This window comes from Neltuma alba, unplaced genomic scaffold (genome assembly GCF_004799145.2).
Source record: "Neltuma alba isolate B1F8T4 unplaced genomic scaffold, ASM479914v2 tig00011773_pilon, whole genome shotgun sequence".
Classification (NCBI taxonomy): Eukaryota; Viridiplantae; Streptophyta; class Magnoliopsida; order Fabales; family Fabaceae; genus Neltuma; species Neltuma alba.
In genome coordinates this window covers 296,144-311,246 of record NW_021636396.1, presented here as the reverse complement: position 1 = coordinate 311,246, position 15,103 = coordinate 296,144, and the positions used below count along the sequence as shown (strand labels likewise).

General features: G+C 32.5%; 1 protein-coding gene across 1 annotated transcript; it reads right to left on the bottom strand.

Moving 5' to 3' along the window:
• Positions 1-132: 132 nt before the first annotated feature.
• LOC114717741 (probable disease resistance protein At4g27220) lies at positions 133-3,690 on the bottom strand. Its single transcript, XM_028902938.1, has 4 exons — positions 3,567-3,690; positions 2,904-2,971; positions 1,299-2,756; positions 133-575 (listed from the first exon to the last, which is right to left on the bottom strand). Exons 3-4 carry the CDS (start codon positions 2,749-2,751, stop codon positions 133-135), a joined length of 1,896 nt encoding a protein of 631 aa, XP_028758771.1. The 5' UTR covers positions 2,752-2,756; positions 2,904-2,971; positions 3,567-3,690.
• Between the last annotated feature and the right edge of the window lie 11,413 nt (positions 3,691-15,103).

Sequence of the window (15,103 nt, the reverse complement as noted above, 5' to 3'; positions counted from 1 at the left end):
CCTTTATAAGGAGCTTGCCCAAACAAACTTCTCAATTCATCATTTCCATATACACGTAAATATTTCAAATGTGAAAGGCTCTTTGTGAAAGAGATAGGCATTAAGTATTTTAGTTGCTTGCAATTGCCTATTTCAATATTTTAGTTGCTTGCAATTGCCTATTTCAAGTCCTTTCAATTTGGGAAATGCATTTTCGTAATTCTGATATTCACTTCCATCAACTATTTCCTTCACATCTTCTGTCAGTATGTGCTCAAGTGAATCACAACTTTCTATACGAAGTCCCTCCAAGTTTGCGAAAAGGCCATGTGGAGGATGACCACTATGCAAAGTTTTCAAATGCTTCACCTTTGAAAGAGTTAGACGAGTCAAATTGGAGATGATTCCAACTTGACTTATATTAGTTGCATGGCCTATCACGCATTCTATCCCGTCTGAATCATGAATAGCAAGACGAGTCAACTCATTCATACTTCCTCCTATTGTTTGACACAGGTCAGGAATGATATTTTTCCAACTTCTAGGAATTCTCCTCAAAGAAAGAGTCTTTGCCCTTTTCATCATATCCTTACTTGCTGCAATTGAAATACAATTCTCAAAATCTTCAATATATAAATTTCTTTCAACAAAAGATTGACAATTCCACGAAAGTGAATGTTCAATAGAATCTTCATCGGTATGGTCAAAATGTATGCAATAGCTCTCTAGTGCTGGTGTGGCAGTGCTAATTTTATCAAAAAATTCAGCACTATTTTTATTTTGGTCTCCCCAATCTCTTCCACTATTGCCACAAAAATATAATACTTCCAATTGTGAACATCTCCCCATTACTTCAAAAGGACTCCTTTGAATTTCACACCCACGCAAATCTAGTAATCTCAATTCATTTAGTTGTATGATGTACTTTGGCAATTCATTGAAAGAACACTTCTGCAATGTGAGAGACTCAAGTCTTTTTAAGTTCCCTATGAAAGAGATATCACCTAATTGGCAACCATATAGCATTAGGCAACACAAGATATTTTCTATGGGGACCAAAACAGGCAATGAAAGAACTACTAGATCTGTTTCAAAAAATCTAGTACTTTTAAGAATCAAAACTCTGAGCTTCTCCATATCATTGAAAAAATCATTTTGTATAGTCACAAAAGACTTTGGATTTATGGAGACATGAAGAAACTTAAGTTCAGGACAATATAGCTTGTTAGGAAATTTATCAACACCTTCAAACCTTAAATATCTTACTGCATGGTCCTTCATTATCATGTCCTCTTTTGATTGTCCCATAATCAACTTACTCTCTTTTTTTGCCATCCATAGTGCTACATCACGAACCAAGTCATGCATTTTGATGCAATGACTTCCATCTTCATGATCAACTTTTAGCAGTAAACAAGAATCTATAAGCTTCTTTATAGCTTTATTGATCACTTGAGTCCTTGCCCACCAATGTGAGGAAATATCTCCTGCTAGACCAAGGCCTAGTCCAATTATGGTTAATTTATCAACAAGAATTTCATAATCTTCTGGATATACGGAACAAAATAAGAAGAGTGACTTAGCCACCTCATTCTCTAAATGATCATAGCTTAACCGAATACATCCGTAAGTGCTTTTTAAACTATCTTCAATATCTATCCAGCTAGGATCTCTCAATGTTTTCCATGCTGCAACCCAGTCATCAAAAGGTTTATCCTTCAAAGCACTGGCTACTGCTGCAATTGCAATAGGTAAACCATCACATTTTTTTGTAATTTTTTTTGCTATATCCTTCCATTTATCAAAGCAATCATCAGACAACCCAGCATGCTTCTTAAAAAGGGCCCACGAATCATTCCCTTTCAAACCCTCCAAGGGAATATTTTTTTGGCAACCCATCGATTTACATAGATGTAAGTTGCGGGTGGTTATAAGAATAGTGCAGCCCATTTGATCATTATTAGTAGGAATCCCTATGTCCTCAAAATTAAGCTTCTCCCATACGTCATCCAGAATAATCAAAAACCTTTCTCCACTACTCAATCTCATGGATAAGCGTCTAGCTATCACTCGTGTCTCTTCCTCTTTCAATCCCAACTTTAGTGGGCTGGCAATCTCGCTCTGAATTTTTCTTACATCAATGGTATTAGACACAACCACAAAGACTACTTTGTCAAAAAATTTCTCTGCTTCTTTGCCCACTTCTTTTACCAAAGTTGTTTTCCCAGACCCGCCCATGCCATACAATCCTATCATATGAATCTCATCATCCTTAATAGCCCTCAAAAGGTCCTCACAAACCCCCTTTCTACTGTCAAAGGCCACAAAATCTTGTGAAGAAAAGTAGTTCATACCTACAAGCGAAGTAAGTCGAGAAAACTCCGAGAATTCAACTTTATTGTGCTCTCTAATTTCATTAGTCTTCTCCTCAAGCTGCTTTGCCAGATTATAACGACTGATCAAGCTTGGACAATGCTTTAGACAAGGCATCTTGTTTCTTTTCTTTGTTTTCTCTTGCAGCTCCACCACCTTTGCCATCAGGGAGTCTGCTTTGTCCAACCAGTTCTCAACTTTACCAACAACCTTATGAGTATTCATCCTCACATCTTTAGCACGATCTAGAACCTCTTGTTTTTTCGATTGCAGGTTCTCTTTTTCTGTTTCAAGCTCTTTGACATACTTGTTGAAGCGGAAAGGATAGCAAGCTTGAAGTATTGCTTCATCTACTAACTTGGTCAGTATATTAGCCGTAACAGAAGCAGCAACATCCATTGCCACTGAAACCACACAATGTAGCCCAGGCGATATAATTTGAAGGCGCCATGAAAAATAAATAATTGGTATATGACTTAATTAAACACAAAATTATATAGAGCAACTCTAATTACAGACAAGATCAAAACATTATTTTCAAAAAACCTTACGTGTTATTTTGTGAGGAAACTCAGCTAAAGATGAGTCTGATTAAGGTTCTTCTCCAATCTAACTGCAACTATGAAACAAGGGAAAAAACGCAAGAACATAAGTAATAAGGCATGGTTGAATTTGTAAAATCCAAACACAACTCTACTCCTTTTTCTCAGAAATTTCGATCTCCTTGTAACCTAGCAACACAAACACTACTTTCAGTTCTTCTAATATTGACTTTAATTTCAGCACTAATGCATACATCAGCCTCTACGTTTGTTTTTTTTTTTTTTACCTCTAAGTTTACTTGCTGTGAAAATTACAATTGCTTAAGCTTTCACGTCAAGTTCCTTATTTATACTCTGACCTCACAGTCACTTTACACTCATCCACAGCCTCCTTCAACATTCGATTTTCACAGCCTCATGGTAATTAAAAAACTGTATCTAGAAATTTCTGCTTCTCCACCTATACTTGTAGCTTCTGAATTTCTAGAAAACAGTGAGAGATTTAATCAATAAATCCAATATTAGTGAGTTAGCCGAATGTTCTGTACAAAATTGCGAACACTAATCAAGATCAAGAATCATGAGATATATACAAGATCATACCTAAATGAATATACAGTAAAAGGGTCATAGACTAGGAAATGCAACAACAAACCCAGACCACATACTGACCTCTGTATTGAGCTTTAATTTCGATCTTCTCCAAATGAAGCAACCAAATTGAATCTCAGTACACCCAGAAGCCAGAAAGTAGCAGTGATATCTCTCTCTCGCACACTTTCAGTACAGAGACTTTGAGACTTGACCAATTGAGACTTTATTCATACCAAGTCTCTCCTTTTCACCCGAGGGTCTTCAAAGTCATGCTTTTAATAATTTAATACAAACAGGTGCAAGCACATATTATAAAATATTAAGGGAGTGGATAAAGCTCGTCATAATACATTTTGTCATGTTTCAGAGGTTGTTTGTATAATATGAAACCCTGCAATTATATATCGCCATCTGAAAGAATCTTCTCATCATTAGGGCCCTAGGATCAATGTAATTATAGTCATTGTCAAATTACATTTTATTAATGTCTTATATTTCTTAGTTTTTTCTTTTTATTTATTTTCACTTGATCAGTCGCTACTTCCGTTGTCCTGATCTGGAGCTCCTTTATTTACTTTTTAAATTCTTTTGCTTTCAAGGCAGTGGTGGGTCATGCATGGAGGAGCCCAAATTTTGGAATCCTATCCAGTACCAAAGGCTATAATAAAGAGTCCCAACCACCGATCTACATTATTTATACTCTTTTTCATCTTCTTCTTCGGAAGATTCAAACAAAATCACGATTATTTGTTTGTAATATGAGATGAAACAAAATAAAGCAAATAATTTTTTTATTTATTCAAATCAATTTCATCTTGAATAACAAACTGTGACTTTCACAACAAGTAAGCGCGGCTTTTTTTTTTTTTCTCAAGATGCCGCAACCAGTAAAAAGAAAAAACCAAAATTCTAAATGATAAAAAATATTTATAAAAAATGCTATGCTTTTATTTTATTTTTTTTAGCCTGGACCAAAATACTACACTTAAAATACTCTTTGATGCAAAGAATCTCCCATCACATCACTCTGCCACATCTAACATACTCCTTCGGTTCTAAATATAAGACTCTTATACTAGTGTGTATAAGGATCTTATATTTAGGATCGGAGGAGTATTTATTTTTTCATTGAGGGAAAAGTGGACTCGTCCACGTCATGAATAAGTTGAGCTTTCCCTCTCTCTTTCCCGTTATAATTCTTCCACCAATTTAAAAACTTGTCTCCCCATTTTCCCTTCACACGTGAAAACTATAAGGTTGTGTCTGGAAAAAGTATTTTGTTTGCCTTCATTTTTTTCATGAAATTGGTGACACATTAAAGCTTTAGTAGAAAGATATTTGTACCCAAAAAAAATTGTAAACTTTAATATATTCAGTATTTCAAACTATCTTTGTGATTCTATTTATAAGGTTGAGAGTTTTTTTGTTCTATTTATAAGTTAGATCATTAAATTTTTAGCATGAATGTATTATTTTACCTTTTTATTTATTATTGTGTAGATTATTATTTTCTTGAAAATTGTTTATATTAAATATAAGTGAAGTTAAAAAGTTGTTAAAATTTAAATAAGAGTTAACCAGATTTAATGTTTTTCCTAGCTTCTATGAATAGTAATAAATAAAAGTTAAAATAATACATTTATGTTAAAAATTTAATTATGAAAAAAAAATTTCTTAGCTTTATAAATAAGACCATAGAAACAGTAGTTTGAAATTAGGACTTAGTGGGTGTTTGGATTATCTTTTTAGAAGTAATTTTACGTACCATGAGCTAAATATGTGAGATAAATTTTGTTGCGACTTATATAAAAATATTTTGTTAAAAGTGTGTTTGATGATCTCCAAACACTAGCGAGTAATAAGTTATAAGAAAATGTTCAGTGAGTCTCTTTTAAGGCTTTTTTTTTTACCAATATACGATAAACAGTAAAATTATATACCAAAATGCTGCCTTTTTGAAACTATTTACCAATATGCTACACTTAAAATCGCTCTTGACAAGAACGATTTTAAAATTACATACAAGTCGTTCTTGGCCTGAACGATTTCAGAAATCGTTCACGCCAAGAACGATTTTACTTTTTCCTGTTCACTCCCTCACATACAAATCTCTGCCAATTTTACATGCAAAAATAAGAATCCTTGACAATGCTCCATGAGGCTACAACATCTATATTGGATTAAAATTTGAAAATCTCAATTTTTTAATTTTTTTAAATAGAGCTTGATGAAATTTTCTATCATTTCCTCTTCTTTTTATTTTTCTCATACCAAACAATATGTAACAAAAAAAATTATGCTTTGATTGTAAATTTTTAATTGTAGCAATTAAGTTGCAGGACTAAATTATTATTATTATTATTTTGGTCACAGGCATAAAAGGTCCATGCCCAATACTTGATTTCTCGTCAAATCGAACAAATACCACACGACTGGCTTTTTTACCAAAATACTACAAAAAGTAAAATTATATACTGATATGCTGCACTTTTAAAAGTATTTACTAATATGCTACACTTAAAATCGTTCTTCAGGTAAATAATTTTTAAAGTCATTTATCTGCTGAACGATTTTTTCATAATCTATCCTTGATATGCATGAAAGCTTGTGTGGCATTTATCTGCACTTAAAATCGTTCTTGGTAAGAACGACTTTCAAATTTCACACAAATCGTTCTTAGCATGAACGATTTTAGAAATCGTTCTTGGTGTAAACATTTATTAAATGAAGAAGTCGTTCAGCAGATAAATGACTTTAAAAATTATTCACCTGAAGAACGATTTTAAGTACAGCATATTAGTAGATACTTTTAAAAGTGCAGCATATTAGTATATAATTTTACTCTTTGTAGTATTTTGGTAAAAAAAGCCAGTTGTGTGGCATTTGTTCGGTTTGACGAGAAATCAAGTATTGGGCATGGACCTTTTATGCCTGTGACCAAAATAATAATAATAATAATTTAGTCCTGCAACCTAATTGCTAAAATTAAAAATTTACAGTCAAAGCATAATTTTTTTTGTTACATATTGTTTGGTATGAGAAAAATAAAAAGAAGAGGAAATGATAGAAAAATTCATCAAGCTCTATTTAAAAAATTAAAAAAATTGGGATTTTCAAATTTTAATCCAATATAGATGTTGTAGCCTCATGGAGCATTGTCAAGGATTCTTATTTTTGTATGTAAAATTGGCAGAGATTTGTATGTGAGGGAGTGAACAGGAAAAAGTAAAATCGTTCTTGGCGTGAACAATTTCTGAAATTGTTTACGCCAAGAACGACTTGTGTGTAATTTTAAAATCGTTCTTACTAAGAACGATTTTAAGTACAGCATATTAGTAAATAGTTTCAAAAATACAGCATTTTAGTATATAGTTTTATTGTTTATCGTATATGGGTAAAAAAAACCCTCTTTTAACCATAATATTATCCATCAATGGTAGCATCTGTTTAAAAAAAGTATTTTGTTTCCTCTCTCTCTGTTTTTTTTATGAAGTTGCTGATATATTAAAGTTTTAATGTAAAAGATATCTGTAATTTCAAAAAAAAAAAAAAGGGTAAACGTTGAATCTCTTAACAAGTTCTCTCTGTCAGGGCATTAGAGTGATGTGATGGGAGGCAAACTCGTGCGGAAACGAATTCTTCACATTTTAGGCTCGCTCTTAATTTTGGGTTTTTTTTTTTATTGTTTGTTTGTAGCGTTTTGATAAGAAAGCAAGGTAAATGCAGAGGTCGATGTGGACTAGAGCTGAGAGATTGGGGGAATTAGGACTGTGCAAAAAACCCGATGGTCCAGATAACCCGGTCTAACCCGATATGGCCCGGTCCAACCCGGTCCAGGTAAAATCAATCTAAAAAAAAAATCAGACTAGACCAAACCAGTCTGACTGGTCGGGCTAGACCATGCTCAGGACCAAGTGATCAAAACAATTAGTCTGGTTTGGTCTGGCCCAGGTGATATATATTATATATATATTTTAATTTGCTTATGGGAACTGGGCGTGGCACCGAGGAACTCTAACACTATCCTTTTACTTTTACTCACACAGTCACACCAATCCTCACTCAGCAGCTCAGCGCCTCCTCAGTCAGCTCGTTGCTCTCGGTCTTCTCCGTTCTCTCCCCATCTTCATCGAAGAAGCCCTAGCAGCAGCCAGCAGGTAGTAGCGACGGCATCTCCTCCGTCGAAGGTTGAACTGGTGATCTCCTCAGCCCGTTCCTGATCGGCTGATCCTCCTTCATCGGAGATTCGGCGTGTTATTGCTCCATTCCTCCTCCTTCATCCGTTCATCGGTCTGTTCTCACTCCACTCCTTCTTCATCGTTGTTCTCTGGTTCCACCGTTCCAGTCCTCCTTCATCGGCGATTCGGCGTGTTCTTGTTGTGTTTGAGGTAGTTATTTTTGTTCTGATTTTTCTCGGATATTCGATTCGGCATGTATCATTCTCTGGTCGTTTATTTAAATCACCCGAATGAAGGACTGGAGGAGTTGTTGTTCGTTAATTTACTCTGTCTCTCTGTTCTTGCTCCATTCTCTGTTCGTTTATTTTAATAAATCTGATATGAGGTGCTGCGCATGTTCTTGCTCCATTCTCCATTCTCTGTTGCGACTTATGCCTTTCGCCATTTCCTACTAGAGATGAACAATTATGACTGCAGATTTTGTTTTATTCTGGAATGGATTTGACTAGAGACAATCCAAATTCAATGATCGCCGTATAGTGATTCCTTTCTGGATGAAAATATGATTTATTGGTGTTTTCATTATCTGACTGAAATTGAATGGACTGCCTGGACTGGTCCAGGGGACCAAGTTCTGTCCAGCCTGAACTCGGGCTAGCACTGGACTAGACCAGACCTCAAGCTGTCTTGTTCAGCCCGAGGTCCTACCCAGACCAGACCTCGGGTTGATACCTAACCCAGTCTGGTCTGGTCCATGATCACCCCTAGGGGGAACCTTTGAAATGACGGTGCCAGAAGCAGTTGGCACATATCCATCATTGGATTAAAAAATCAACGTTTCACATTTAATATTTTAAAAAATGAATGTACACATTCTCTCTCCTATTTATTTAATATTATTAAAAATAATAGAAATGAGATTTTGAGAAGAGAAAAAAAAAAAGATTCCCAAAAGATTCTTCTAGCTTATTAACAACTTATACATTACATTTTTATGATGTGTTGATAAAATGTATTGTTAATACCTACCGTAATAATTGTTAACTATTATGTTCTAAATTGTTGACGGCTTGAGTCCAAAAAAAAATTGTTGACGGCTACTCTTTCAATTATTAATGCATGTTGTAAAAAATAAGGGATAATTTGATAATTAAACAAATAAAATTTCTTATAATGAGATCTATTGAGACTTTAGAATAATGTGATAATTTTAAGAAATTTTATTGTATTTAATTCTCTTAGATAGAATCTTATTGTAATTTTTTCAACCCAAAAAAAATACTATTATCCTTTCTTGGCGTGATTTTGAACTACAAAAATTATTAACGAGCACTGTAATTTATCATGTGCAACAGAGCTATTGAAAAAAAAAGAAATTAGAAGGTACTTTGAATTTTCTCTTTATAAAAAGGGGATAAAAAGGGAATTATTTGAACTCTCACGCGGGAATGAAATTTTGGACAAGAGGGTTTATAATACGTTTGCATAATTATCTTTAGCCATTATCTTTTAAAATTTTTTTACACCACCTCTTATTCTAATTATAAAAATTTATTTATAGATTATAAATAAAATTTTATAATTAAAACATGAGGTATTATTTATTTTCACAGGACTAGTGACTATTTCCGTGGTCCTAGCTATTGCTTTTTGAGAGAATTACATTCAAGTCCCACATAAGAGAAATAATCACTACAAAATCCCAAGTAACAACCTGAACAGCTTGTAATAACAAGTCCTACAGTGAAAATAACAACCTCTGGGACTTGTTTTTAAATTACTTGGGACCTCATTGTAATTCTCTCTTGTTTCTTTTCATGCTGGTAAAAAAAAAAAAAAAGCTATTGCTTCTTTTCATTTCTTTAATTGTTTTGGTTTTGCCACAGTGGTGAGTCATGTATGGTGGAGCCACATTTTGGATTCCTATGCACTGGCTTGGGATTTTTTCGCCAGGGACGGCTGATTTGTGACTTTTCAAGATACTTATTTGTCTGTTTCCTAAAAGCATTTGAAAAATCAGCAAAGTTGTCGGCAAAAAGAGCAAAAAGAATATGAGATTTTCTCCGCTACTGTGCGAAAAATTAAAATATATCTCCGACGCGTTATGATCAAGGGGACTTTCTAAACTATTGTTTTAAATTAATATATGGGTATATATATAATTTAGGAAATATATATATATGCAAGTCTTTTTAGTTTTATTTCGTTTTTAATTAGGTCCTGGAAATTTTTTCTTTTTATTGGTCCTCTTTTTTTTGTTGAGAAAATCCTAATAAAATAATTATTGATTTTGCAAAATCCCAAATAATCACTTGAACTTGAGAAATTCCAACTTAATCATTAATAATGACTAAATTGATATTTTGCAACGTTGAAAAATTTAAATTATTGCCCTTCAACTTTTATTTTTTGTAAGGGCTCAGTCTACCCTCACTGGCTGGCCAACCACCGGTCACCAAAACTCCAGAGGCTGACAACTATTTTTTTGTAAATTTTTATGATTTCAGTAACACAGTTGACAAGTTCTTTAATATTATCAACAAATTTGGTAATGATATTAACAATTTTCATAACGATAGTGATTGGCTAATAAACAAAAATTTTTTGATATACACCGAACTAATATTAAAAACATCAACCGTGATATGGACAAAAATATTAATTTAGCATAATCGCATCGGTTGATGTACTGCCTAATTTAGCATTCCCGGATAGAGAACATTCAACAAGTACTCCTCCGATCCTAAATGTAAGACCCTTATACACTCTAGTATAAGGGTCTTACATTTAGGACCGAAGGAGTATTTTAAGTTTGCAGAACATATTTGATTTCCTGGGAGGTCCAAAAGTAATGCAAATTTCAAATTTGGAGTCTCATTAACATTCTCCGTCTTCCCTTTTTCATCATCTCCATTAATTTCAAACACTTGCTCTCGTTTATTATCACGAAACTTAGTTAGCTTGCAACCTTGTCCTGAATTTTCCTTACCTCAATGGCCTAACACACGAACACAAAGACTAGTTCATGAAGAAACTTCTCCGTTCTTTAAATTCCAAACTTCTTCTTTACCACTTTTGCCAATAGAGAGTATGCTTCATACAACCATTTCTCAACTTTCTCTACATCTTTGGCTAGACCTTCAGAAACTTGTACTTGTGATTGTAAGTTCTCTTTTTCTGTTTAAACCTCGTTAACGTAATTGTTGAAACCGAAAGGATAATGACCTTCGAGTATTGTTTCATCTACTGACCTGTTCAGTATAGTAGTTGCAATAGACACTGGAAGCACGTTTAATATAACCAAAACAATGTTTCAAAGTGCTGTGACATATATAAAAGCAATATATAGTTGAAATGTAATTTGAAATAAAAATAATCAGTTCACATTGTGCTACAGGTAATGGAAAACAAGTTAAAATCAATGAGGTACGTATGATAAGTCACTTAATTTCAAAATATTCCCATAAGAAGAATATGGCAAGTTACATACCTATATATACGGCACACACGTGCTTGCTTTTCCCTTAATTTCAAGAGCTTATTTACTACTACCTTCCATTCTTAATATAAAAGTTTATTTGACTTTTATTTCGGTCTTAAATATAAGATCTCAACCCATTTTGTCTCTTATATTTATCTATTTTTTTCTGAGGTAGTCCTTATAATAATAATAGTTCTAACCAATACACTTGATTAGCAAGAATATTTTAGAAAATATACAACACCTATTTATTACAAATAACTAAGTAATTATTCAAATTAGTCAGCTAGCTCTTATATTAAGGAGTGGAAGTAGCATTTTACTTCACTTGAAATCTCTCTCTCTCTCTCTCTCTCTCTCTCTCTCTCTCTCTCTCTGTGTCACACACACACACACACATTTTTTTAATGTTGCACTGTGTATTTTACTGTGCCTAGGCATCAGACAACATGTAAAATAACATTAAGGAAAACTAATACAGAAAAATAATAAAAATATTAATATACTTCAAAATAATTCCATGCTGGCATGCCATGGGTGCATGGAGACTATCTGAAGAAAAACAATTCTATGCTTGACCTTGATTTGAAGGATTCTGTTAATTCAATTTTCCAATTTGATTGTTCAGCTCTGCCTTCTGATTCAATTGATCTCTGTGAACTTCCCAAATTTTTGGATGATCAGGTTCCTTGTTTATCAAGTTCCACAATGGAGACAGCAACGCAATCTCAAGTGAGGATCTCATGGAGGAAAGGTTAAGGAGCCAGCTTTATGAGATGGATGATTGCAATGGAGGATGTTAGAGGGATAGTTGAAAAAATAAAAATAAAATATTCAACTTGCATTCGAATATTAGAGGGTTAGGTAAACAAAAAACCCAGATGATAATTAGTTGTTACGTTAAAGATCGGAGGAACAGAATATATTTCTTACGTGTTATACTTAAGGAGAACTTTCTAAACTATTTTTTTAATTAATGTATACATATAAAATTTGAGAAAAATATAAAAAAATAAAAATTGTTAAATCCAAATCTCTTAGACGTTATGGCTAAGAGGAACTTTCTGTGTTTTAATGAGTTTTAACTACATTTGACATATAAATAACAACTCATTGTATTTTTTTTAATGAAAATTTTGCTAAAATTTACTACGCTCAATTTCCCTCTGAGTTCCTATTAAATTATTTTTAATCAGCATATCTATAAAATTTGTTGCTCTCGAGTCTCAATATTCTCTTTATAATAACTTCATTCTCGAGGTCAATGCAATATGATGACTTGATCACATGGCTTGAGGTGATGCTTATTAAAATACTACCACATCGGCAAATAATTAAAATAAATTACAAATGAAAAATATAAATAAGAAATTTATTTATTTAATTTCACCTAAATTTTCAATTGTTTTAAAAAAGATAAAAAACTGAAAAGAAAAAGAAAAGAACAACGGATTTTTATCAATACCTCCCATCGTAATTAAGAGTGGGTTAACTGGATGTTCTATAAAAAGCTGTGAACACCATTGAAGATCAAGGATCATTTTTAAACGAATATACAGTAATGGGTGACAAAGTAACAAGGCAACAACCAAGCCAGAAGCACGTATTCGCTACTAACCAGTGTCGAGCTTTAATTTCTTCTCCCAATCATGTAAGAAATTAAAATCTCAGTTTGTTGTCTTTACACACTATGAATTTTAACGCGGATGATATATAATATTCCTCTTATGTTTAATATAAGACTTATTTAACTAATTTGATTAGATTAAAAAAAATTAGGAAAGTTAGTTAATTATAAAAAATATGACATATTTTTTCTAAATATCATAATCATCTTTCTTAATATTCTTCCTCCATGTCCTATTTGATTATGGTTGAGGGAGTATCAATAGGGATAATTTGAAAAAAAAATGATAAATGTGATAAATATGTCTTATATTTAGGATCAAGTTTAACTCAGTAATTAAATTCTATATTAAAGATAGAAGGAGTACTGCTATAAAGCAAAGTGATTACCAAATTACTTTACTTTTTTTTTTTTACTATGTTGTCTTTTCATAATTTTCCTTAAAGGTCGCTGCTATTATCTTTTCTTAGTTTCTTTGTCTTCATTTTTACAGGAGTGGTGTTTCGTACCTTGTTCCTTCATTATCAATTCTTCACGGCCCACCCACCACTTCCCCTTGTCCGCCATTATCTTGATCCCTATCTTCTTTTAATTTGTTTTTTCTTGGCCCCTTTTGGTAATGCTTTGAAACTACTACGAGTAATCTTTTTCCAACATCAACAGTATATACGTACCTTTTTTATTCCTTGTAGGCCCAAATTATTATTATTTTTTTTTAAAAAGAGAAGGAATCAACAGTGTGTTATTTTAATGTATCGCCACCTGAAAGAATCTTCTCTTTATCAGTAGGGCCCTAGGATAAATGTAATTATAGTCATTACCAAATTGCATTTTTTTTATTTATTTTCGCATGATTAGCCACTACTTCTGTTGCCTTAAATAATACTCTTCTAATCCTATTTATAAGTCACTTCTAGTATGTTTCATACGGATTAAAGAAAACCTTAAATTTTATTAACTCTAATTTAAAATTCAATAATTTTTTAATTTTATCCCTATTTAATATATATTATACTTCATATAAACAAATTTAACATAACAATAAATAAAAGATAAAATTGTGTATCCATACAAAAAATTTTGCTCGGTATCCTTTGAACAGAACTAAAAAATATTTTCTCTGCCTACTTTATAAATAAGACAAGTGAAGTAGTTCTCTTGTTTCTTTAATTCTTTTGGTTTTCCTGCAATGGTAAGTCATGCGTGGAGGAGCCCACATTTTGGAATCCCTTGCCCTGGTTTGGGATTTCTTCGTTAGGGAGCGCTGATTTGGGTTTTGTGAATTTTCAAGATACCTATTCGTCCTTTCCTTAAGAACAGTTGCATAATGAGATGATAAGAACAAAATGAGTTTTTTTTTAATAACAAAATTAGAATATAAGTTGCTGGCAAAAAAAGAAAATAGAGTGTACATATATATATAAGTTTTTCTCCGCAACTGTGCAAAAATTGAAGTGTGTCTCTTACACGTCATGGTTAAGGGGAACTTTCTAAACTAATTTTGTTAATATATAAATATAAAATTTAAGAAAGGTCTACAAAAAAACCTGAAAAATACTAAATTCCAAATCTCTTACGCATTATGATTAGGGAGAACTTTCTACGTTTTAATGAGTTTTAACTACATTTGACATGCAAATAACTACAAATTAGATTTTTTAATGAAAATTTTCTTAAAATTTATTACTCTCAATGTCGCTGTTAGTTCTTATTAAATTATTTTAGTCAAAGTATCAATAAAACTTGTTGCTCTCGAGTCTAAATATTCTCTTTAGGAATAGTGATAACTTCATTTTCGAGGTCCATGCAATGTGATGATCTGATCACATGGTTTGAGGTAGATGCTTATTATTAAAATACTACCACATCAGCATGAATACAGAATAATTAAAATAATTACAAAAAAAAGAACAAAAAATGAGATGAAAAAAATATAAATAAGAAATTAATCCGTTTCATTTCATCTAAAATTTTCAATTGTTTAAAAAAATGAAAAGAAAGAAAAGAATAGGTGATCTTTATCAATATCTCTAATTGTAATAAAGAGAGGGTTAACTGACTGGTTCCATTATTCTATAAAAAGCTGTGATGACTATTCAAGCTCAAGCATAATTTCCATAGCATTGAGAACCGGATTGGATTGGAAAGTGGCTAATAGGAAAAAATGGTAGGTGGGTCAACCCGGAAGAAACTCGGTTAACCCAACTGGTTTGGTAGGTTACCCCGATTGTATATGTGTTTTTTTTTAAAAATTGTTTTAATACTAAAAAATTATTAATTAGGGACTAAAAAATGGGAAAAATCCAGAAAAATCCCTTGAAATATAAGA